Source organism: Astatotilapia calliptera, chromosome 7, assembly GCF_964374335.1.
Source record: "Astatotilapia calliptera chromosome 7, fAstCal68.1, whole genome shotgun sequence".
NCBI classification, from domain to species: domain Eukaryota; kingdom Metazoa; phylum Chordata; class Actinopteri; order Cichliformes; family Cichlidae; genus Astatotilapia; species Astatotilapia calliptera.
In genome coordinates, this window is record NC_137428.1 from 1030001 (window position 1) to 1055020 (window position 25020).

A 25020-nucleotide genomic window follows, 5' to 3' on the forward strand; every position below is an offset into this window, starting at 1 on the left:
GGGAAGCTGCTGGCTCATAACCCCGACTATGACGAGATGGTGGTGATGCGGGAGGACTACGAGGAGAACGGGCACTGCATCTGCGAGGAGAAGTTCGACATTTAGGAGTTCAAACTGAGCAGAAACATCGATAGTGATGATTTGACTTATTCCACTTTCACACGTGTCCTGCTACCACGGCAACAGTGTGTGTAAAGTGTGGAGTCTGGGTGGGGCAGGTTTACAGGTGGGTGGAGACTGAGGGTCCCCAAACCTGCAGGTCTGGATGCTCCTTGGACGGCGTGCTCGGGGCATTCAAACCACTGCTGCTGTTCCTGACGTTTATCCCCGAGAACCTGCAGCAGCCGCCTGCCTCCACCTCTGCTGGCTCAGTGGAGACGGAGGTGTGCCCGCCGCCGGGAGATCAAAGGCCCAGGGTCGAAGTCATGGCTCATAAATGTGATGTTTCAGCTCTTTATTTAAAATAAAAGGGAGTGAGCAGTCCCAGATAATCGCTGAATGAATAAACTGTAAGTGGTCAGAAGACTGTTTTTGTTTGTTTTTACAGTATTTTTAATGTTTGTGTTCTTTGTATGTAAATCTTAATTTGCATTTATTAAATACAATAATAAAAAAACTCCAGTGTTCATTTTTGAGTGGGTTTTTTGATATCTTTTGATATCTTGAATTGTTTAGAGGGTTTGGATTGAAACGGGTGCTCGGTTTTTACTCTGGGGTGTCCCGCGGTTTAAAGTGTTTCCTTTACTCCAAGTTTTACTTTTTTTTTCTTTGAAATATTATACACTAGTGGGGGTTTTGTTTTTTTCTTTCAACTTCTATTGCCTGTATCCTTAAAAGTAACCGCCGCACCGGGAGGTTCCAGTGTTGAAACCAAGCGCTACAGGTTGCTGCCTACGGAAGCCCGGGCGGTCAAACAGCGCAGAATTGCAGATGGCGGTCACAGAGAGGAAACGGGTGTTTTAGTGAGACCAACTCCTCAGACGGGTTGGACCGGATACTCTCGCAGGGCTGACCTGTGCCTGTACCATAAAAGCCACTTCAGACGTTTCAGCCTGAAGGTTTCAGCCTCAGGTGATCCTTCACGGACACCTGTTTAACCGGAACAGGTCTGGCTAGCCCCGCCCCTCCGGCGGCAGTGAGCCGTGCAGTAGCTGCTGTGGTAGCCTGGGTTAGCCCAGGTTAGCTGTGACCGTGTGATGATGTCGGAGAGCTGCGGGTTCCGATGGACCGTGGTGGTGCTGACGTGCCAGCATAAAGACAGCGTTTACGCGTTCCAGAGAGGTGAGGCGCATGCGCGCAGTACATGCTCTTTGAGCTTGAGTTACACCGAGCGGCCTGAGGGGGCGCTGGTGGACACTGATGAGGCCAGTTTATTAGGACTAATTTTAGAGATGTTGGACAAATGGAAGAAAGCAGTCTTACATATTTGTTTAATATGTGCATTGAAGGACATGTCCTGGTCAAAAATGACTCCAAGGTTCCTCACAGCGTTACTGGAGGCCAAGGTAATGCCATCCAGAGTAAGAATATGCTTAGAGGACTCTCCATTTACATGCACAAACTGGAGTCTATTAGATAGATATGATACAAACCACTGCAGTGCAGTACCTGTAATACCTACAGCATGTTCTAATCGCTCTAATAGGATATTATGGTCGACAGTATCGAACGCTGCACTGAGGTCTAGCAGGACAAGCACAGAGATGAGTCCACTGTCAGAGGCCATAAGAAGATCATTTGTAACCTTCACTAAAGCTGTTTCTGTGCTGTGATGAGCTCTGAAACCTGACTGAAACTCTTCAATGAGCCTCTGCAGATGATCTGTTAGCTGTTTGACAACTACTCTTTCAAGGATGTTTGATATAAAGGAAGGTTGGAGATTGGCCTATAATTAGCTAAGACTGCTGGGTCTAGAGATGCTTTTTGAGTAAAGGTTTAACTACAGCCAGCTTGAAGGCCTGTGGTACATAGCTGATTATTAGAGATAGTTGATCATATTTAAGATCGAAGAATTAATTAATGGCAGGACTTCTTTGATCAGTTTTGTAGGAATGGGGTCTAAAAGACACGTTGAAGGTTTGGAGGAAGTAATTATTGAAGTTAACTCCGAAAGATCAATTAGAGAAAAAGAGTCTAACTTAACATCAATGGTACTAAGAGTAGCTGTAGATAATATTACATCTGTGGGATGATTACTGGTAATTTTTTCTCTAATGATAAAAATTTTATTTGTGAAGAAGTTCATGAAGTCATTACTAGTTAACGTTAAAGGGATAGTTGGCTCAACAGAGCTCTGACTGTTTGTCAGCCTGGCTACAGAGCTGAAGAGAAACCTGGGGTTGTTCTTATTTTCTTCAATCAGTGATGAATAGTAAGATGTTCTGGCTTTGCGGAGGGCTTTCTTATAAAGCAGCAAACTATTTCTCCAGGCTAAATGATGATCCTCTAGATTTGTGACACGCCATTTCCTCTCCAGATTACGAGTCATCTGCTTTAGGCTACGTGTTTGAGAATTATACCACGGAGTCAGGTACTTCTGATTAGAGACCTTAGTTTTCACAGGAGCTACAGCATCCAGAGTCGTACGTAGTGAGGAGGTGAAATTATTAACAAGATAATCGACTTCTGTTGGAGCAGCGTTCAGGTAGCTGCTCTGCTCTGTGTTGGTACAGGGCATTGGAGATGATAACAGTGGGTGGATTATATTCTTAAACTTAGTTACAGCGCTTTCAGAAAGACATCTACTGTGATAAAGTCTACTCTCCACCGCTGTGTAATCAATTATTGTAAATGTAAATGTTATCAGGAAATGATCAGACAGCAGAGGGTTTTCAGGAAACACTGTTAAATGTTCAGTTTCTATGCCATATGTTAAAACAAGATCTAGAGTGTGATTAAAGTGGTGGGTGGGTTCTTTTACATTTTGAGAGAAACCAATTGAGTCTAATAACAGATTAAATGCCATGTTGAGGCTGTCATTTTTAGCATCTACATGGATGTTAAAATCACCCACAATAATTATTTTATCTGAGCTCAGAACTAAATCAGATATAAAGTCTGAGAAATCAGACAGAAACTCTGTGTAAGGCCCAGGTGGACGATAGATGATAACAAGTAAGACTGGTTTCTGAGTTTCACAGCTGGGGTGGATGAAGCTAAGCATCAGGCTTTCAAATGAATTAAAAGTCTGTCTTGGTCTTTGGTTGATTAACAGGCTGGTGTGAAAAATTGCTGCCACACCTCCCCCTCGGCCTGTGCTTCGAGGTTTCTGGTAGTTAGAATGGCTCGGGGGTGTTGATTCATTTAAACTAACATAATCATCCTGCTGCAACCAGGTTTCTGTAAGGCAGAGTAAATCAATTTGTTGATCAATTATTAAGTCATGTACTAACAGAGACTTGGAGGAGAGAGACCTAATATTTAATAATCCACATTTCACTGTTTTACTCTTTGGTTCAGATGTGGATACTGTATTGTTCTTTCTTTGTAATTGTTTATGTTTAAGTTGTTTGTTGCTGGTTTTTAGTTTGTTTTTTGTCTTTTTGGAAGCTGACACAGTCTCTATGGAGATGGGTTTTTGGGGGGGTAGCAGGAGGAGAGAAGCTGCAGAGAGGCGTGTAAGACTGCAACTCTGCTTCCTGGTCCCAACTCTGGATAGTCATATTTTGGGGGGTTTAATAAATTTGTCCATATTTCTAGAAATGAGAGCTGCTCCAAAGTGGGATGGATGCCGTCTCTCCTAACAAGACCAGGTTTCCTCCAGAAGGTTTGCCAATTATCTATGAAGCCCACATCGTTTCTGGGACACCACTCAGACAGCCAGCAATTTAAGGAGAACATGCGGCTAAACATGTCACTGCTGGTCTGATTGGGGAGGGGACCAGAGAAAACTACAGAGTCCCACATTGTTTTGGCAAAGTTACACACCGATTCAATATTGATTTTAGTGACCTCCGATTGGCGTAACCAGGTGTCATTACTGCCGACGTGAATTATGATCTTACTGAATTTACGTTTACCCTTAGCCAGCAGTTTTAAATTTCCTTCAATCCGAATCAAAATCAGAAATACTTTATCCCGAAGGAAATGTCGCCTGCTCTGGCCCCTGTTAGTCAGTGCTGGTGGACACTGATAGTGTCTTGGGTGCCTTGAAAAGCGCTATATAAATCCATTATTATTATTATTATTATTATTATTATTATTATTATTATTATTATTATGTCGCTGATCATTTATTGCCATACATAAAATGTCATTTTTTGCCTGTTGCCAAATATCCTAAAATTAGCTTGGTCATAGTTCAACGATAGTGTATTGATCTCAGTCAGCTGATCTAAACCTTTGCTGTTGCGTCCGAGCTGTGTTGGATAAGTCTGAGCTGCAGTAGAGCCACTGAGGTGCAGCTGTTTGCTCTAAAATCATGCAACACCCACTCAGTTTATAGACTCCTTCTAAAGAGGTTTCTTTTGGAAATGTTCCTGCTTGCAGTGAGAGTTTGGTGTTGTTATGATCTCACTTCTACTTTTGTGTGTCCATCAGAGCTGGAGCTGAGGCAGCAGCGGGGTGTCCTCTCTGCGGGTGCGTTGGTTTTGACCGTCAGGGACCGCCAGGAGCCGCTGGGCAGCGGCGGGGCAACGCTGAACGCTCTGCTGGTGGCCGCGGAGCACCTGAGCAGCAGAGCCGGGCACACAGTGAGTCCTCAGCCGCTCTCCTTCACCTGATCCTTAGTGACCATGACCCTGCAAAAACCAGAGAACCCAAAGATGTGCCCGTTGTTTTGATCTAGAAAGCACATGATCTCCTCGGATCGTTTCTCTCTGCGTGATTCTCGGTTTAGAATAATCCTCCTTCGTCTTAGCTGTGTCTCAGTCTGAAACATGCTGCTTTAGCTCCTCCCACTGCAACAGGAGACAAACTGTCACACGTCCTTTATGCGATCACCTGTTTTTCTCTCAGGTGGTGACTGCCGACGTCCTGGATGACGCTTACATCCTCATCCTCCACACGGTGAGTCACACAGCAGCGCCTCTCTGATGTTTTTGTGCCGCGGCTGATTTTTCCGATCGGTCCTCAGGGTCGGGACTTTCCCTGGAGCTCCTGCAGCCGAGCGTTCTGCTGGCTTCCCGAAGAGAAGCCCGATCAGAAGGTCCAGGCTCCAGTCTGCTGTCTGGATCTGCTGCTGGACCGCCTCAGCAACCAGGTGAGCTTCCACACCGTCCCCAGAAAGACCCTTTAAACGTGGGATGCTGCAGGGTTGAGTGTCGGGGCCACTTCAGTTTGCCTTGAATCGCTGAACACTGTTGTGTTTTCGTTCAGATCTGTCCCAGTTCTCCTCCCGGTGTTTGGGTCTGCAGCACCGACATGATCCTCGCCGTCCCTCCTGACTTTGGTAAGTGTGCCACACACAGTACTCTCAGTGCACACATACAGTACTACTGCATGCTGGTAGAGCACAGTGAGAGGGTCGAAGCCCCGGTGATCCTGGAAACGTCATGAATTTAATCGAACCATCCCCCTCCTCCTTGTCACGCTTTCGTGTTGGTCAGGTTTGTCCTGGGACGGATTCTCAGGTGTTCGGGTTTTGGCGTTACCTGGTGACGTCACCTATGCAGCCAATCATGGGGTCTACCTGTCCGACTCACAGGTGCTCACTTAGTTCATTCACACCTTTTTTCCATGTGCTCTCCTCTTTTCTCTTTTGAATATTTAAATGTTGTTTTCCGTCAGGGACGAGTCAGAGACATCATCTATCGAGGCACCAAAGAGCAGATCCAGCGCGCTGCAATGCCTGATGGGAAAGTGCCACTGGTGCGTCTTCTAGCTCAAATCAAACACACCTTTTAATTCTCCAGGAGAAGCCATTTAGGCTCAAACTGAAACACATCACAAAGTCACTGACAGATTCTCCACGGCCGAATACTTTAAGACTGATCATTTTATACTTTTAATCATTTTAATATAATTGTGATTTTTTTTTTAATGTCATTTTGAGCCTTTGTGTTTAATAATCACTCTGCACATGTTGGTTTATGCTCATGGTGAGGTGTGTGTCTGCAGGTGTCGGGTCCGGTCTTCTTCAGCAGGTCCGTGTCCGAGAAGTTACTGCAGACTCACGTCACGCCGCCTCTGGACGGCTGCACTTACCTGGGGCTGGACTCTGGAGCTCCGCCCCTCCAGGTACGTGTATTTGTCATCCAGGGAAGTTAGTCTGGAAGAGAACTAAGACTTGGAGATGTCATGATGAAGGATGAGAGTTTCAAGTGGAAAAAAAAGATAAATACGAGAAAGTTGCTGAAGTTGTGTAATGGAAAGAAAAAATGTTTTTTGGATTAAAATAAATTAAATATATGAAATTAAACACCAAATATATGATACATGAAACTATGAAAGTCCATAACCCGAGCATTGATGTGATCTACAAAAAATAGATCAAAATATTATATATGATATTATATGTGTGTAAAAATGAAGTGAAATGATTTGTAATTAAAAATAAAAAGTCAAAACAATCCTTTCACTAAATCGAGAAATATGAGTTTTAACAAAACAACTAAAGTTTGAGTTACGATGCTGATTTTATAAAGTGTGTGACTGTGAGTCCCGCCCACAGGACTAACATGACCTCTGACCTGTACTCGTTTACCCGAGATCATAATCCCGGTTTGAAACATCGACACTGAGCGGCGTGAATCACCGTGGAGACGATGTTGGGCTTTTTGTAACGACTTTTGTTTGTCGGGCGAGTCGCAGTCATCGTCATGGCTACTAGACATCTAACCGTAGAAAGTTCAGATCCATCACGCGTGACGATGAGGCCCTCACACGACGAGATGTGCTGCGTTCAAGGCGCTACAGAGTTACCTGCTCCGACAGATGGCCGGCTGTAATTTAACGTCCTGTCGTCCATATTTAAAAGCAGCAGCACGAGCTGGAGCGATAAAGATTCCCGAGTTGTTTCCTGGTGGATGCTGATGTGACTCCTCGCTGTGGTTCCTCCTCAGGTGTCTCTCTTCCTGGACGTGTTAAAGTGTCTCTGCTCGGATCTGACTCGGGATCAGTTTGTGAGCGAGGAGCGAGCCGGCTGCAGTTCAGCGGTCGGGCCGCAGGGGGCGGTGGTGAGGAGCGGCAGGGCAGAGCTGTGGAGGATCCTGAGAGGAGCTCCGCTGAGTCTGGGTCAGTTTCTCCACCTCCTCCGTTCGCTCTTTCTTTATGCCGCCGTTGCCTGCTGACATGTCCTCGTTTCACAGTGTACGTCCCCGGCGGTCGCTACGACTACCTGACTCTGTCTGGGAAGGCGCACGTCGACCGACTGAGCCGCGATTGGACGGGGAGAAACACTCTCTCGCATATCCAGGTGATTGTTCCTGCCTCCATCCTTTATGTACAGTTTATGAATAATTGTGTAATTGGTGCTTGTTTTTGTGGGCATGTGAGAAACTAAGCGCTTCCCCGACTCCAGCTTCCCCATATTGTCAAAATGAAATAAATACATCAGAAAATGACAAGTGAATTCATTCAAACTGGAAATACATGTTAAACACATTAAAATATTTTTATATGTTAATTCCTTAAATGTGTCGTTAATTAATTAAACTACATTACGAAGTTTTGTAAAAACATGTAGTTGTTTTACAGTTTGATGAATTATGTCACGTTCTCTGTCCTGCACTGTGTCTCGAGCGTCTTTCAAAGCTTTTCTTTTAATGTTTTTATTTAAAGGGACAGTACATATGCACCTGTGACTTAATTTGAAATGCATTCTGGGATACCCGGTGTCCAAGGACTTCCCAGCAGAGGCTCTGCCACTCCATCAGGATATTATCTAGGATCTCTCTGAACTGCAAAATAATAATAAGTTTTCAAAATAAACGACTTCATATTTTGAATTGTTTATTCTCTCGACCCTCCATACGTGATGTGGGATGATTTCTGACTGAAGGACGACAGCTTACTTCCACAGATTTGATCATCAGCGGAAAATTCACGGAGGGTTCATTTAGTGAGACAAATGTCACGCAAGCTCAGCGATGACTGCAGTTCATGTTGTGGCCACCAGAGGTCAGGCCTCCATTATTGATCAATCAACAAGCGTTTAACTCTGCTCCACTTCCTGTTTCATCAGAACGAGGACGTGTTGAGCGAAGGAGGTCGGGTGATCAATAGCGTTTTGGAGGGAGCCGTTTCCGTGGCTGCAGGAGCAGTGGTGCAACACTGCCACCTACAGGTGGGGAGGAGTTTCAGACCCAGACTGTATTCTGACTGCACTCTCCTGAGAGCAGAGTCTAGTATTTCCACACTGCATGTTTCTCCAGACATGATGTTAGATCAGAAGCAGGAAGTCAGTGTTTTTATGGAGACAACGTGTCAACATTTCCACCGTCTGACCGTCAGGGTCCTCTGGACGTCCCAACAGGCTGTCTGCTGTCAGGTCTCGAGCTGTCGACCTCACCAAGTCTCCGGCTCCTGCCTCTCAGCAGTGACATCATCATCCAGGGACATCGGATTGAGCTGGGGGAGCTGCAGCTGTACGTCTACACGGTGATGGGAGCGCACGACGACCTGGAGGTAAAACACAGGAGATCTTTATATTCTCCTGGGCCGCCGCCTCCTCAGGGCATATGTGGCGTTCCAGTGTTATCTGATGTCTCCTCCTCTTCCTCAGATCTCCTCTGACGACAGCAACGCTTCCTTCCTCAACCAGACGTGGAACAACTTCTACAGCAGGACGGGAACACAGTAAGACTCAGCACCTCTCACCCACAGCCGGTCCCTTAAACGGCTGCCCCCCCCCCCCCCCCCCCCCGAGCCGTTCTTTATCTTAAAATGTGGGGGCGATTGTGGCTCAAGAGTTGGGAATTCGTCTTTTAATCGGAAGGTTGCCGGTTCGAACCCTGGCTTGGACAGTCTCGGCCGTTGTGTCCTTGGGCAAGACACTTCCCCCCGCTGCCTACTGGTGGCGCCAGTGTCCGGCAGCCTCGCCTCTGTCAGTTACAATGTAGCTGCCATCACCATCATTTACATTTAAGTGAAATAAAAAGTTCTCCTGAATATGAAGAACTTCACAATAAAAGCCTCATTAAAAAATTCATAATTTATGCCTGTTCAACGCTGGAAATTAATTGGAAATACATACAGGAAATGCTGAGATTTATAAAATAAAAAGAATTAAAAAATACAAAAATATGATTGATTAGTCTAATCAAGAAAGAACTACAACTGTGGAGGTAAAAGAATTCCCACCTGACCAGATGTGCTTCATCTTTTCCTCCTCCTCCTCCCAACACTCACGTCGTGTCCTCGGCTGCACAGCTTCAGGTTTTAGTTCAGAAACAGTTAAACTTCCATCTGTTTGATGTAGTTTGAGCTGAGACTTCTGGATGGAAAACTTTTGTTTTTATGTCAGTATGTTAGTCATATTAATGACATCGTTGACCTCCTGACCTCCACAAATGTCACATGTGTGTGGTTGTGTCTCTGTGCGTGTCCTCAGGTCGGAGGAGCTGTGGGTTCGAGGAGAACGGCGCTCCCTCCTGGAAGCTCGCCTCTTCCCAGTCCTCCACCCCAGAGGAGGTGCTGTGGGTCTAGAGGGAGGCGTGGCCTGGCTGCTGGGGGGGGGCGGCTGCCTGGGAGGGTGGAGGGAGGCGTGGAGGCTTTCTTTGAAGGAGGTGCTGTTGCTCACCCACCAGGAGACGGAGCTACAGCGAAGGGAGGAGCTGCTGTTCCTGGTGGGAAGGCGGCGTGTGGCCGACGCCCTGAGGAGGCGCTCGGACGTCTGCCTGCTGCCTTGCGTCAGGGCCGCTGTGCTGGGAGGCCAGCAGGGGGCGCTGCTGGAAGCTCTGGACAGCAGTGAGTGTCCGCTCCTCTATGATGGGCCCATAGAAACAGCCAGTTTTGGCTCCTCCTTCTGTGTATCAAATAAGTTTTCTGATTGGCCAGTTTCAGGAAACTTGCTGAGGTTCCTTTGGTAATTCTAGTTTGTTTTCAGTTGCTGCAGGGAGCAATGAGCAGGGGGTGGAGCTCGGAGCAGATCTGGGCGTGGCTGCCCGCTGTCTCTCCTGCATCGCGGACGTGTTGGTGTGCATGGCCAGCGGGCGGGGAGGTCTGAGGAGCGGGCCAGCGGCTAATGAAGCCTGGAGCTCCGCCTACGCCATGTTGGAGGAGGGTGACCTGAGGGGCGGAGTCCACGCACTCACCGTGCAGCGGCAGCACTGGCTCAGCAGGTGGGCGCTGCACTGTTTGTGTCACATGGTCTGGCTGATATAGCGATGGTAAACGCCTTGGGTGTTGCTGCCTCCTACAGGCCTGATCTGCTGGTGCGGGCGGCGCGGCACTACGAAGGCGCCGGACAGGTGCTGTTACGGAAGGCTGTGATGTCATCTCAAAGATTCATCTCCATTGGACAGGGCAAAGTCCAGCCCCTTGGACAGTGGCAGGAAGTGGAGTGTCCAGCTAGGCTGGATTTAGCAGGTCATTGGATAAAGGTTCATGGTGCATTCAGGGGCAGTTGGTCCTTTAGACGCTGACCCTGTGTCTGTGTTTCAGGCGGCTGGAGTGACACTCCACCAATCGCATTCGAGCACGGGGGCTCCGTCACAAACGTTGCGATGAAGGTCGACGGGAAGCGTCCTATTGGTGCTAGAGCACGTCGCATCTCTGAGCCCCGCCTCCTGCTGGTCAGCTGCACTGGAGGGCGGAGCAGTGGGATTTCCACGGAGACGGCGTGCGACAGCCTGGATGACCTGAAGGATTACAGTCAGCCTCACGCTCCCGGTACATCGTTTACCGGCTAAACTGGGACAACAGGAAGGAAGTGGGAAGCTGACTGTGTGTGTCTGTGTGTTACAGGAGCGCTGCTGAAGGCGGTGTGTGTCTGTAGTGGGCTGGTGTCCCTGACCTCCCAGCATCCTCTGGGGCATCAGCTGATGGAGCGGTGGGGAGGAGGGGTGGAGCTCCACAGCTGGTCGGAGCTGCCGACGGGATCGGGATTGGGTGAGAAACAGGAAACAGAGCTTGTAGGTGATGGAGGAGTTCAGCACTTTGATTGGTCCTCTTTCTGCAGGTACCAGCAGCATCCTGGCGGGGGCGCTGTTGGCCGCGGTGTACAGGTGTACCAGGCGAACCTATGACACGGACTCCCTGATCCACGCCGTTTTGTACCTGGAGCAGATTCTTACCACAGGTTTGTCACGCCCTTCATCACTAAACACCTTCTCCTGCTCCTTCTCATCTTCCTCCTCCTCCTCCTGCAGGTGGAGGCTGGCAGGATCAGGTGGGGGGTCTGGTAGGCGGAGTAAAGGTGGGTCGATCCAGAGCATCCCTCCCCCTGCAGGTGCAGGTGGAGCGTCTCAGTCTTCCTGAGGAGTTCTCGCTTGCTCTGGAGCAGCACCTCCTGCTGGTCTACACCGGGAAGACCCGGCTGGCCCGAAATCTGCTGCAGGTGGGTACTTTCAGGATCAACCAATGAGACGCTCTCTGTGTACGAGCACGCTCCTTAATTCTGCTGCTTAAAAAACACTGGCAGCACCACGACGTGCGGCTCCTCAGGAGTTTTAAAGACAGGTTAGGAGCACTCCTCCCCCTCCTCACCCACTGACGGGGGAGAGAGGGGGAAGGAGCCTGCTTCCTGAAGTCCAGCCGTAGGATGGTTAAGCTCACATCTGTCCTCCACCCTCCTGTAATCATCCTGCTGCATGTACCTGGAGGCTGGAAATCACCTGTGCTGCTCAGACTGCGGTCCACCTGTCGGGTTGTCTGGCTGCACGTCTTTGTTCCCAGGACTGATCAGACATCACAATAATGACGATGATGATGATGATGGTGGTGGTGGCATCCTCCACACTGATACAGGGCTGGTAGACGAACTGCAGCAGCTTCAGATGGCGGGTTGAGGTTTCCTGTCTCCAGAATCTCTGAAGGCGGAGCCATCAGGGGCAGCAGCTTGGCCTGGCCGGAGTCTGCACATCTCTCTCCTGAGGGGGATGGAGCTGCAGGCGAGGGTGGAGGTGGAGCTGTTGGAGTGGGCTCTCCTTTCTTTCCTGTTTGCTCCACTCTCAGCTCCTCTTTCATCTTAAAAAGTTAAAAACAAAAGTCGATTCATGAAGTCAAAGAGGAGAAAAGTGAAACTCGTCAAGGTAAAAACAAGCAGAGCGAATGTGACAAGACTCCGAGTAACAGAGAGCCGTCAGGGTTGGAATAAAGCTGCTGAGATAAAGCTGGTGATGATGATGTGTGTCCTGCATGCAGGATGTGGTCCGCAGCTGGTACAGCCGCCTGCCGTCGATGGTGCAGAACGCCCAGCAGCTGGTGTGTAATTCAGAGGAGTGCGCTCGGGCCTGCGTGGACGGTGAGACGCTTCAGTGGGACATTTCCTACATTTCCCAGAATGCAGTGTGCCCAACGTCAGTGTGTTTCAGAAAGGCTAAATGACCACTTCCCCTACAGGTTCTCTGTCCAGGCTGGGGGAGTGTCTGGACCGCTCATGGCAGCAGAAGAAGCTGATGGCCCCGGGCTGCGAGCCAGCGTCAGTGCGCGCTATGATGGAGGCCCTGAGGCCGCTGGTCCTGGGCCAGAGTCTGGCCGGGGCCGGTGGCGGCGGCTTCCTTTATTTGCTGACTCGAGAGCCCCGACAGCGGGAGGCGGTGCTGCAGGTCCTCAACAACATGCCGGTAAGAATTGGTCAGGGTCAGAGGTCAAATTTATTCTATTCTATGAATAGAACAAACATAAATACAAGACCTGAGTCGGTGATACGCTGTACGTTCATGTAATACCACTTTGAACCACAGGGCGGAGCAGCGAGTCCAAAGTGTCTACGTTTGATGTCGTTCAGCTTTAATAAACCCACACATTCACAGGTTCTCTTTACAGGAGACAGTACAGTTTGTTCAGCAAAGCTTTTACAACAGCAGTTGACCTTTGACCTTTAGTCAGGAAAGATGACTTCACAACCCACTGGGGCCTCAAATAAACCCTGTCATTAGTTTTAAAGCTTAACTCAGGTTTAAAATCTTTAGTTCAAAACATGTCAGAGCTGCTCCTGTAAAACAAAGTTTATAATGAGCTCAGTGTGGACTGATCTAGACAGTTTATTTTCTACTCTTGACTCTGGATGATGTCACAGAGAGGCGTCTGATCAGAAGAAGCAAGCTTAAAAAAAAAAAAAAGCCTAAGGTGGGAGGAGCTAAATTGTCTTGTTTTCTACGGGGCTGGCGTGTGATACAGGGGGATTATTCTGAACTGTGGATCATGCTAAGCTGCTCTGGCGGAGCAGAGTAATTCCTGACCATCTGTCCTGTGTTGATGGTTTCTGGTGTGTTTCAGGGTCTGGGAGACTTCAGCATCCACTCTGTGGAGCTGGACATGGACGGACTCACAGTCCTTGCACCGTTAACCTGAGAACGCTCATCGTTCCTCGGCTTCAATCATGAACAGTGATGAAGAGGAGACAAAGAAGAGCTGTGTTCAAAGTTTGTGTTCTGGTTTTGTAGGAATCTGATTTTATTAATCAAACTGATTAATCAGGAGCATTGATCTGTATCTTGGCAGAATAAATAAAAGCTCAGTTTTGGACTGTTTGAGTCCGTGTCCTCATCCAAAGACGGCCATATTTGTTCTTCGGTTTGTTTTCAGTCAAGTTTTATTAGTAAAAAAGACAAAATCCAGATGATCTCAAACAGACATTCTGTAGGTAAAAAACATTGAACTATACAACGTGAATTGAGCAGAATTTATATACAGATGTACATCAGCAGTCGGACTGATCCAGGCTTCAGTCGTCGTCCTCATCCTCAGCGGGCAGCGGCCGGGCTCTGCGGACAAAAACCAAACTGATCAACATCAGCGTCAAACTTCCCACAGGGCGCTGGAACACAAACGCCACGTCCTGAATAAGTAAAATCTGTCATTCAGTCGAGCGGCGTCAGCGGCGAGTTTGAGGCCTCTCCTCAGATTTTAGCATCATCCATGCAGCAATCAGTTACTCACCCATGTTTGAACCAAACAGCTTTCTCACTTTTGATCGATTTAAAACTATTTAATATCAGTTTTTAACTTTTAATGACTTTCAAGACCTACAAGGAGCTGCAGATCAGTCCAGACAGGTGAGTCTGAAGCTATAAAAGCAACGATTTGAGAAAAAGAAATAATCAGATTATCGTCAGCTGCTGTATTTGAGGTGTTTTTGGGACAAAAATCAGCTGAGAAGCATGGCTACAGTGTTCCTAATAAACTGGACATTGAGTTTCCTGGTACCACTTGATGCCGTTTGCTTTAATTCAATGACCATGAGGGAATATAATTTTTAAAACAAACCTGCAGAGTTAAAATGCTTTCATTTTTCAAAATAAAAGCACTCCATCTCTGCGTTTTTACATTTGATAGCTGCAGACTCTGCTGAAGGTTTCCGGTGAACCCTCAGAAACCGGCCTCTGATGGGTGACTGAACAGAGAGGTTCCTGATCCATAAGTGACCATATAAAGCTTCATGCCGATCCAAACTCTGGATCACGCTCTTTGGGTACGGTAAAGCATCAGCTCCCGTTGACACCGGCCTCCGTTTCATACAGCATTCATTCAAATGTTGCATCTCACGCAGCACGCAGCTGGTGTTTTAGCGAATCAAACTAGCCTGGCCCACGTATCACAGCAGCAGGTACAGCTCCACACTGAAATAATCTGAGGTGAAACTAATGGCTCATCACACAGCAGCAAACCTCGGCTGAGCTTCAGCTCTCATTTTGTGTGTGTTTTAAAAGGAGTTTGGGACACAAGTTCCCTGAAGAGGTTTCAAATAAAGCACAACACATACTTCCTGTTGGCTTTTGACATCCCGCTGCCTCCGGCCTCTTCATCATCCTCCACCTCCTGGGGCCGCCTGTTCTCCTTCTCCATCTTCCTGGGGGGACCGCCAAAAAAGTCCCCGATGCCCTTCTGCCAGGTCGGGGTGGGACGAGGACACACGGGGTTCCCACCAGTGTATTTGTTCTTTGCTGCAAGTTACAACAATTACAGCAGCCTCAGTACGTGAAGTGTGTGTGTGTGTGTGTGTGTGTGTGTGTGTGTGGTGAAACTAGGACTGACCAGGTGTGGGGGACTGGCTGCTGGAGGCAGCGTTGGATGAACTGGCACCCAGAGACTTCCGGGGGGCAGAAGCTGCAACAGCTGCAAATGAAATGCATGAAACCAGCTGATTATGAAGGATCCAGTAAGAAACCAGTAGAAGTTCACCGAGGACCAAAGCTGAGCCAAATGAACGTAAAGAGAGTAAAGTCTCATTTGCAGAATGTTAAATCAAAGTTCAAAGAACGCTTGTTAAAAACCTAAAATAGCTGCAGAGTGAATGAGAGCAGTTCACTGCCATTTAAACTGGGTCTTTAAGGAAGCAGAGCAGGTCTAAATTTTAATTCTTATCCGTTGGGTGTTGGAAGAAATGTAAGCCAAATTCACCAGAAGGTCCCAGAACTTAATAAACATGCATGCATTATGGACGGTAACACGCGTGGCATCTATGGTAAAGAGAGACGCCTTAATTATTTAATATGCGAATGGACTTTTGTGAGGCGTGCGCACAAAGACGCACCGCGGCGCTCAAAACTGGCGCCAGTTTGCAGTAAACGTCGTACAAACTTTGGGAAAGGGTCATTAAAGATGACACCTCGTGAGATGAATGAGAACATTAAGCTAGAACCTTTGACTCCGATGATAAAAAGACAATTAAATGTTTTAATTTAAATATCTTCGCCTCTCCCGGAGAACCCGAGAGGGCAGCAGACCAGCCTCCGTGTTGGCGGGAGGCTGATTTTAGGAAGCCGTGCGGTGGATTTACACACAAACTTCATCTGACAGTCTTCTTTCAATTATTTTAGTGTAAAAAATAAATATAATACGTTAACTACTCTTCTTCGAGACTACATTTGTATGATTTTACCAGCTTTGGCTCAGCGCCGCCTGCCAGCCAGACTACCTTACAAAACAGACGTGTTCTTGTACAAACAAGCTTTAAAGACCTAAATTCTGATTGAATGCCTTTAACTTGTTGCCGTACCTTTTCTGTATGATCCGGGCACACTATCGGCTTTTGTCCTCACCATGTTGGCAGCGGGTTTTACAGTAAGCCGACACTCCTACCTGAAATCCGCGGACCGCAGTGAACCGAGCACCGTCCCGCCTCGGTTTAAAACCAACAGGCGGATGGGGCGGGAGACTTCTTCTTCTCTTGCTTCTATAGTGGTAGACTCCACGAATAGCTGGAATACAAGTTTGCCCCTCATAGGTGAATGTGTGTAACTGCAGCTCCCACCATTTTATTCTTCCACTGTATGGATGATTGTTTAAGCCACTGGCAGAAAAATAACGAAACAGAACATTTTCTTGGTAATCAGAAGTTTGAGTTATCAGGCTATTATCACAAAACTTCAAATTATGTATCTTCAAATTGCACCTTACTAACTCAAACTTCTGAGGAACTAGTGTTAACAACTTGACATTTTGAATGAAGTGAAAACTTGAACCTGAAATTTTATGAATGGCAATTTTTTTTAGTGGCGGAAACTTTGACATCAACATTGTTAAGACGAGTAGTAAATACTGCAATAAAAAATACTGTCGAAATTTCTGAAATACACTATAGTATGTTTAGTTTTTGTTCTGCTGTATTTATTTATTTTTCACTTCAATTAGTTGTTTTTTGGTCATATTGTATTTTTTATATAAATGAATGTTTTTTATAGGTTGTGTTTACACAATAAATTATAATGATTTTAGTAAATAAATTACAATGAAATACGTTAAAGATTTCATGATAGTAATACAATTATGGGGTATAATACTGCCGAAACGTCTTGAATACACTATTGTTTTTTCTTTGCTGAATTTGAAATATTTTGCATATGAAGCCAGTTTATCAAATTACATTTGTCGTTTGTTTTACTTTAATAATTTATTTTAGTATATAATTTTTTACTAATATTTTATCTTCATTTTTACTGTATTCCATTCAAATTTTTCTGTTTTTTCTGCTTTTTTTTTTAAATTCAATTTAAAATTTCTATATATCTTTTAAAAAAAAAAGTCAAGCTCCTTTTTGTGTATTTTTTTTTTTTACATTTTCTATGGTTTGATCATATTGAATTTTATTTGAGCGATTTTTTTATTGGCCTTTTTTAAACAATAAATTATACAATATATACAATAAAAATACAATAAACTATAAGGGTATCAGTAATTAAGATAATTCCAAAACACTTTAAGAATTTCATACTAATACTATAATTATGCGGTAGAAACTTATATTTACTAGTGATGTGTCGTTGGCGAACGAAACGGCTCTTAGAGCCCGATCTTTGAAGTGAACGACGTGAGCCGTGGGTTTTTTTTCATTATCTCACCCTCTCTCTCGCACTTTTTCCCGCTTCACTCCGCACGCGAGCCTTGTGCTTGCGCTGAGGGGAGGGGTGGTAGTTACACTCGCAGTAGCACAGGAACAGAGCGGGAGGGAGGGAGAGAGAAAGAGAGGCAGGGACAACAACATTAGAAAGGTATAGTAATCATCCACAACTATTTTCAGTTGCAGATGATAAAGGATTCAGAAAGTTTATTCATGCAGGTCCATATGACAGAGAATATGCATGTTCTTTTTGTTTTCATATTTTAATTTATGTTTAATTGTGTTGTGGTTTGCAGTGTTTTGTGTTGTTCCACTTTAAATTTGTTTAAAAGGAAAAAGCTGAAATTTAAATAGTTAAAAGTTTAAAATGTAAATAGTTGTTTTTTGTATTATATGATTTATTTATTACATTTTATGTGGAGTGAATAAATAAAAATATATTTACGGTGGCCCCTACAGACTCAACACGTATAAACTCCAAAACACATTTCTAGCGTTAACTGAACTTCCAAAACACAGCTACCTAGATCACTTAAATTACACAATTGAAAGCATATGTGTATTGTTTGTGTATTTATACACAAGCACTCATATATATTCATATAAATTTTAAAAAAAAAGTACATTTACCTGTTACTACCACACACCAAATCAGGTCGTTGGTACTTGCTGGCTTGTGTAGCCACTAAGTAACAAAAGCTCAACACTGCCACTAGCATCCTGGAGCACTTGTGTTGTGTTTTGTACGTGTTTTGGAGTTTGTACATGCTTCCGGGTTTGTATGTGCTACGGAGTTTTTACGTGTTTTGGAGTTTTTACGTTTATATATATTTATATATAAACATATATAAATAAAACAACATTTTTTTACATTAGTAATTCCTTTTGTGCATATATTCATATTGTTGTTAATAATTAATTAATTAAAGCAACAAAACAACCTGAAGATCCCATCCCAACAACAGACTGTTCTCTCTGCTGAGGTCAGGAAAGCGATTCCGCTCCCTGAAGACCAACACAGAGAGACTGAGGAGGAGCTTCTTCCCGCAGGCGATACGGTCTCTCAATCACACCACCACACAGTACTGACCCACACATATGGTTCTTACACACACACTGGACTTTCTGGACATTGGTTTTGCACAACACTGGTCACTATATTCTTCATTTCCGGTTAATACTTGTACAGCTGCTGTTATTGTGTATATATTTATTTATATTTAGATTTCTTCATACATTCTTATATAGTTCTATATTGTGTATTGTGTATTTTGTTGTACAGTTATTTTATTTTCAACTTTAATTTATATATTTATCTTTATCTTATTCTTCCCAGTTAAATTTACCCTTCATTCTAATTTGTGTTGTACAGTTATTTCATTTTTAACCTTAATTTATATTTTATTCCTTCCTAGTTAAATTTACCCTTTTTAATTTTTCATATTTATTTCCTATCTTATTCATAGCCTTTTCCTTTTTTGTTTTCTTTAGGTCACGAGCAGTTGTCCAAGCATTTCACTACATATCGTACTGTGTATGACTGTGTACGTGACAAATAAAATTTGAATTTGATTTGAATTTGAGATCCGGTTGGGAGCCGAAAGAGCCGGCTCTTTTTAGTGAGTCGAGCCGGAAGAGTCGGTTCTCTAAAAGAGCCGGAAATCCCATCACTAATATTTACTAAACTTGTTTTTGTTTTATTTTTCTTCATAAAGCCACGTTTTTATATTCCTATTTTCTTCATATAAAATATAACAAAAATTAAATATTTTATTCTGTGTTTTTCTTTAATTGTTGCCTTGATACTGTATATTTAGTACATTTCGATTAGACTTTAACACAAACACAGGAAGTACGAGCCCGTTTCCACCGTTTGTCCCTCCTGGTGTTCCGTAGTGGCGGTTCATTGGCTGCGGGCGCCTCCAAAACAAACTCAGTTTCGACTTTTCGGTGATTAAAAACTCTTTCTGGGTAAGTATAGTTAATCTTAAGGACTCTGAGGGTCAGGCGAAAACATTCCCGGCAGTTTCCGCTCGCCTCGCGACTATTTGTTAACTTTAAAGCCGTCAAGCTGTTAGTCGGTTAGCATGAGCTACCTGTAGCTGCAGGTTCAAGTTAACGGAGCAAAGTCGATAAAATTTCTGTTTGATGGACCAAAAACAGCCTGCGAGCCGTTAAAAGTCCTCACAGGCGTCAGACTCAGCTTTACGTGTCCGTCTGCTTGCAGTTAACTGTGTAGAAAAACTACAACAGAGACCAAAAAACTACGAACATCCGATAGAAGGTTCCACAGAAATACTTCAGCACTGTGTACTTTTACTGCCTGATACTTGGAGTTACTGCACCAGCTTTTCAACTCTACCTTCCTATAAGACTTTTTAAAACCAGGTTTCAGAGCGCTGAACAGTAAAGGAAATAAACACAATCGAAAATAAATTAAATAGAATCTAGTTTTGAATTCAGTGGGAAAAGTAGACATGCACATTTTTGGCTTTGGCGGTTTCTAAAAGCCAAAAAGTAAAATGTAAATCCGATCCATCTTCCTGTGTTTATGTCGCAGGTTTTTCCTTTCCCTTCTATAGTCATGTAGTTCTGATCATTGTTTAATGGAAAACTTTACAATTATGTTGTTTGTGCAAGTTTGACAAAACCAATGATGAGCTGTAAAACTAACAGTGACGGCCTGCGACGATACAACTCTCTGTGCATGTGTTTATTTTCTCCAGCTGTTACCATGGAGGAGGTGACACGGCTGGTGTCGACCGGAGACTGCGTGAAGATCTGGGATGCGGTTTCCATGGCGCCAGTGGAGCAGTTTAACCCACACAGCACAAGCCACCCTGTTGCTCAGGCCTGCTGGAGCTCCAACAGTATCCTGCTGTCACTAAGTCACCACAGCCGGGATATGAAAGATGGAAATCTGCTGTCTTTGTCATGTCCAGCAGGGGGCGACTCCTCTGTCTGATTGTATACACATCTTTGGTCACCCTGAGCTCAGTAAGCACTTCCTGATGAGTTTATGATCTCAGTTGGCGGTTTAATTTCAAGGGGCAGCCAATCACAATAAAATGTCTTAAAGGGGGAGGAGCTAAAGCAGCTTCTTTCAGACAGGTCATGAACAATATGAGACAAAGAAAGCTTATTTTAAACTATGAATCATGCAGAGCTGCCCTGTCAGAGTGAGCAGCATAAATCACCTTTAGATCTGTGAATCAGCCTTGACCAGTTCTCTCAGACCAGTACCTGGTCAGCGCCAGCAGCAGTGGGGACAAGCTGGTCGTTTCCAGCCTCAAGTCGACTCCTGTGCCGGTGGTGGAGCTGGCCGACGGGGTGAGTCTCAGCTCTTTAAAGACTGCAGAGGGGTAAAAGAAGAATAAAGCCTAAGACGTTATTGTTTGTCTCTGGGTCCAAATTCTCCTTCAGTTCCCAAAACACTGAGCTTTAGAAATATGATACCAGCTGTTCTCCCAGGTGTTTTAGTGAAGTTTAGGTTTCAGGGAAAAGAGGGAAACTAAAGATTTTAGTTACGCTGTGTAGTTTTAGAAAGCCGAGTCAGTCTGGTAAGTATCTCACTGAGAGCTCTTCAGCCTCTGTGAAGTGTAACGGTGCTGGTTTGTACCCGTGTTCAGAAAAAGCAGACCCGGGTGTGTCTCAGCTCCTCGTCTCAGTTTCTGGTCAGCGGAGGTCTCGATCACTGCGTGCACATCTGGGACCTGAAGACCAAGAGACTGCACCGCTCCCTCAAGGTAGGACCTCACGCCACCTCCGGGTTCCTTTACCTCTGAGCGGGATAAACATGGCCTCCTTTTCTCTCAGGACCATAAGGAGGAGGTGACTTGCGTGTCCTTTAATGCCAACGACAGCTACGTCGCCTCCGGCTCCACCAGCGGCGACCTAGTCCTCCATAGTCTGACCACCAACCTATCCAGCAGGCCGTTCGGCCACGGTAGCAACCAGGTCAGACCTCCACTTTCATATCGTTTTTCTTTTAAAGATTTTCTTTGAAGCTGCTCATGTGCAGCCGCTCAGGTGAGCTGTGAGTTGGTGATATGACTGTAGTGAGGGAGCAGCCAAAAGGTGGAGGTGTGCTTTCAGTTTATTTACCTCACCTCATCACGTTATATAAAGTCTTTAATAAAAGAAGAACTCTGCAGGCTCAGAGTTAACCGGAGAGTGGAGGAGGGGCTCCGTTTTTATGCTTCACTCTGTTCAGTCTGTGTATGTAAAGACTGTAACTAAAAGACAGCAGAGGAATGTTTGGTATTACTGCTTGATAATCTGTTGATCTCCAGCCCATCCACGACCTGAGGTTGTCCACGGTGAAGCGCTCCCTGCTGGGCAGCGTGTCTGACAGCGGAACGGTGGTGCTGTGGGACTCCAACACCCAGAAGGAGCTGCACGTGTTTGACGGCGCCCACAAGGCCCCAGGCTCCGGCCTGGCCTTCTCGCCCACCAGCGACCTGCTGGTCGTCAGCGTCGGCCTGGACAAGAAGATCGTCTGCTACGACACCGCCAGCAAGATGTGAGTCCGATCGCTCTGTTCTGCACGTCCCTGCTCGGTCACAAGGCTGTCACGCCCTCTGTGGAGCTCCTGTTCCATAGAGGGCGCTCTCGAGCTCATTGAGAATGAGCCGGGCTCTGAGGAGGTGTAGTTTTTCACCTGTCTTCCTTTCAGGAGACTGCAGAAGACTTCTAGACTTTAAAATGAGTCTCATCGTGTTTTATCCTATGTTAATATAAAACTTTCTGTCCAGCAGTCCAGAACCAAAGCAAAGCATCAATAAGAAGGCAGCATGAGCTGAAGCCCACTCTTTGTCTGTGGATAAAATCTGTTCCACTTTGTGTTTAACGGCGTGTTCGTCTGCATCTCCAGCGTCCTGAGGTCCATCCGCGTGGACAGTCCTCTGACAGCTGTGGACTTCACTCTGGACGGTACTGGGCTGGTGGTCGGGTCCACTCACGGGAAGATCTACCAGTACGACCTGAGAAACTCCAGTTCCCCCACCAGGATCACAGTGGCCCATAAAACCTCAGTGACCTGCCTGCGCTTCCAGAGCAACGCCAGCAAACACAAGGTACTATCCTCGGGACTCTCAGACGGAAGATGGGAATAATATCAATTTTTCCTTCAGTGTGTCCAAACCTGCAGGGTTATTTTCTCTCTTTCTTGTCTCAGTCCAGTAAAATTGGCTCCTCAAAAACTTCCAGCTCTAAGAGATCCTCCACCAAGCTCCCCAGCAGCCAACCAGATCCCACCGCCAGCACAGGCCCTGCCCCCAACAGACAGGTGACAAACACAGGTGGGTTTCACGCTGTAGGTCACTGTGAACGCGAGTGTGCGCGTTTTGTTTTGCCCACACAGATAAATAAGGCAACTGTGAGCTTGAAGCTCCTGTGGCAGTGTGGCCAATCACGGTTGTCCTGTCTGATGATGATAAAGCCATAATTACAGCACGTGTTCAGCAGGAGGCGCTGCTGTGGACGGGATGTGTCGGGAAGCTGAAGGCCAGCAGGGGGCGGAGCAGTTCAGTAGCGTGGGACGAAACAGTCTGGACATCTTCTCTCCCGCTCGCGAAGGTCAGAGGCAGCCTGTGATTGGCTGAAATCTGATGCTGCATTCACTAACGTTGCCTTGTTTTTGTAAATCGCAGCGTTCTCTGTAGTCAAAGGAGCTTTCAAAGAAAAGCGTCTGGACTTCTTTAAGCTGCTTGAAGACGTTTCAGCTCTCATCTGAGAAACGTCTTCAAGCAGCTTAAAGAAGTCCAGACGCTTTTCTTTGCAAGCTCCTTTGACTGCGATGACCTGGATGACTGAGAACCTTCACAGCCGTTCTCTGTTATCACCTCTAACTGAATCCATTTCAGTCGTGCTTCTCCTTCTTCTTCCAGACTCGCTCACCCACGGGACCACCGCGAACACCCCATTTGGACGAGGACAGGGTACGAGAGGTGGTCACCAGATGCATTTGAAGCGACGCTGCCGTCGGACCAATCCTGACGCTGTGTTTCTTTTTCCTTAGTTACCACTTCGGAGGTGATGTCTAGAGATGGGGAGGGTCAGCAGCTAACAGGCCGGGCCAGCCTGGACATCTTCTCTCCAGTCAGAGAAGGTCAGAGTTCAAGTTCAACGCCCATTTAAAATGCCTAAAGGTCCAGGTGAGGTCACCTGGAGGTTAAAGAATGTCTGCACTGTGCTTCAGACTCTCACGCAGGTCCCAGCTCTCACAGGAAGACGCCACTGGGAACGCCGCTCGCAGCCTCGGCGGGGAGGTGCTACAGCCCGCTGTCAGTCTTCCAGACCCCTCCGGCTATCAAAGAGGAGGAGCCAAACACCGCTGTAGCTGGAGAACTGTGTGATGCCAGAAAGGTGATGACCTTTAACCTTTAACCTCTACACCTGTGACAACGCAGGTCCACCTAACTGAACTTTGATCTGTCTCAGTCTGACAAAGTCAGCTGTTCCAGTCTGGAGACACAGAGTCAGTCCACGCCCCCTATGTCACAGTCAGCCAATCACAGTCAGCTGGCCCCGCCCTTCTTCACGCCAGAGCCCAGCCTCCGGAAAGCCAATGGCATTCAGGCTCACCTGAGCTACGACTCACCTGTCCACGGAGCTCCACCCACCACATCTGCAGCAGCAGGTAGAGTCGGGCAGCAGCAGTTCTGAGGGTTCAATTCCCACTAAGGTCCGATATCACCGTGGTTAGTTCACTGTTTGTGGGACTCTGTAGGAATAGGCTTGTGAATTGGACGCTGAGTTCAGGGTCAGCTGCTTGTGTGGGAGATTCCGATGTTTCCTCTGCCTTCAGGTCCGGCTCTGTCGGCTGCCGTTTCCTCGTCTCTTTCTCAGAACATCGCCGACGTGGTTGGACAGGCCGGAGCTGCTCCCCTCACCTCCCTGCAGATCCACTTCATCCAGAACATGATCCATGAAACTCTGGAGGAGTTCAGGTCAGTCTGACCTCTGACCTCTCTTCAGAGAAAAATCAGCTAGCCTTTTTGTGGGGACTATTTTCAGAGGCGGGTTGATTTGGTGTTTTTGAGCTTTTATGGCAGCGGGACATGAACAAGCTTCTCCTCCTCAGGAACGCCTGTCACAAAGACATCATCAACCTCCAGGTGGAGATGATCCGACAGTTTTACATCCAGTTGGTACGACAGATTCGTCCGAGCTTTCCTCTGATGGTCAGATGTGACTTTCTGGTTTTTTATGATTCTGTGTTTGTGTTTCAGACTGAGATCCACAGTCTGATAGAGAAATACTCCGTCAACGAGTCTCTGGTGGAGGAGATCGAGAGGCTGAGGGAGGAGAACCGCCGGCTCAGGGCCAACTACTGACCGTCTGGAGCCTCGTTCTGGCTGCCTCCTCCCATCCTGACGTCAGATGGTCCAACATGAACGTGTGTGTGTGTGTGTGTGTGTGTGTGTGTGTGTGTGTGTGTGTGTGTGTGTGTGTGTGAGAACACTTATGTACCCTGTTTTGTTGTAATTTAATGAATTTTGATGTCAAAGCCTGGAAGAGTTTGAAAGGCGGTCGGTTCACATGTGCCTGCATCATGTTTTAGTAAGAAGCTTTTGTCTGAAGAAGAATAAAAAGAAAAAGTTTACAGCCAATAAAAAAATTACGTGTGTGTGTTT

General features: G+C 46.2%; 4 protein-coding genes across 7 annotated transcripts in view; 3 read left to right on the plus strand and 1 right to left on the minus strand.

Annotated features, from left to right (window-relative positions):
• actr6 (actin related protein 6) overlaps positions 1 to 523 on the plus strand; it is an 8092-nt gene extending 7569 nt beyond the window's left edge. The window contains exon 11 of the mRNA XM_026172363.2: positions 1 to 523. This exon is cut by the window's left edge and continues 25 nt beyond it. Within this exon, the coding sequence (XP_026028148.1) occupies positions 1 to 105 (105 nt within the window). The 3' untranslated portion in view covers positions 106 to 523.
• Positions 524 to 882: 359 nt separating this feature from the next.
• On the plus strand, positions 883 to 13596 carry fcsk (fucose kinase). Its single transcript, XM_026172358.2, has 23 exons — positions 883 to 1281; positions 4540 to 4691; positions 4957 to 5007; positions 5075 to 5200; positions 5317 to 5389; positions 5547 to 5644; positions 5728 to 5808; positions 6058 to 6177; positions 7002 to 7173; positions 7248 to 7354; positions 8123 to 8224; positions 8392 to 8565; positions 8663 to 8736; positions 9491 to 9846; positions 9986 to 10220; positions 10301 to 10467; positions 10543 to 10770; positions 10846 to 10989; positions 11060 to 11179; positions 11250 to 11437; positions 12244 to 12343; positions 12442 to 12665; positions 13321 to 13596. The coding sequence occupies exons 1-23, from the start codon at positions 1197 to 1199 to the stop codon at positions 13393 to 13395; spliced, it is 3252 nt and encodes a 1083-aa protein (XP_026028143.2). The 5' UTR covers positions 883 to 1196; the 3' UTR covers positions 13396 to 13596.
• Positions 13597 to 13618: 22 nt separating this feature from the next.
• On the minus strand, positions 13619 to 16336 carry pclaf (PCNA clamp associated factor). Its single transcript, XM_026172366.2, has 4 exons — positions 16043 to 16336; positions 15079 to 15159; positions 14807 to 14987; positions 13619 to 13808 (listed from the first exon to the last, which is right to left on the minus strand). The coding sequence occupies exons 1-4, from the start codon at positions 16086 to 16088 to the stop codon at positions 13769 to 13771; spliced, it is 348 nt and encodes a 115-aa protein (XP_026028151.1). The 5' UTR covers positions 16089 to 16336; the 3' UTR covers positions 13619 to 13768.
• A 2885-nt stretch (positions 16337 to 19221) lies between these two features.
• On the plus strand, positions 19222 to 25004 carry nedd1 (NEDD1 gamma-tubulin ring complex targeting factor). Of its 4 annotated transcripts, none has more exons than XR_013909893.1 (16): positions 19222 to 19354; positions 20110 to 20253; positions 20619 to 20713; positions 21013 to 21129; positions 21200 to 21340; positions 21676 to 21905; positions 22257 to 22458; positions 22560 to 22683; positions 22847 to 22960; positions 23272 to 23322; positions 23403 to 23492; positions 23583 to 23749; positions 23825 to 24023; positions 24233 to 24333; positions 24468 to 24534; positions 24616 to 25004. XR_013909893.1 is itself a non-coding variant. In XM_026172360.2 (16 exons), exons 2-16 carry the CDS (start codon positions 20118 to 20120, stop codon positions 24718 to 24720), a joined length of 1980 nt encoding a protein of 659 aa, XP_026028145.2. In that variant the 5' UTR covers positions 19222 to 19354; positions 20110 to 20117; the 3' UTR covers positions 24721 to 25004. The 4 variants fall into 4 exon arrangements, 2 of the variants coding, with proteins under 2 accessions (XP_026028145.2, XP_026028146.2); XR_013909894.1 differs by having other exon boundaries at positions 22850 to 22960; XM_026172360.2 differs by having other exon boundaries at positions 24192 to 24333.
• Positions 25005 to 25020: the final 16 nt, after the last annotated feature.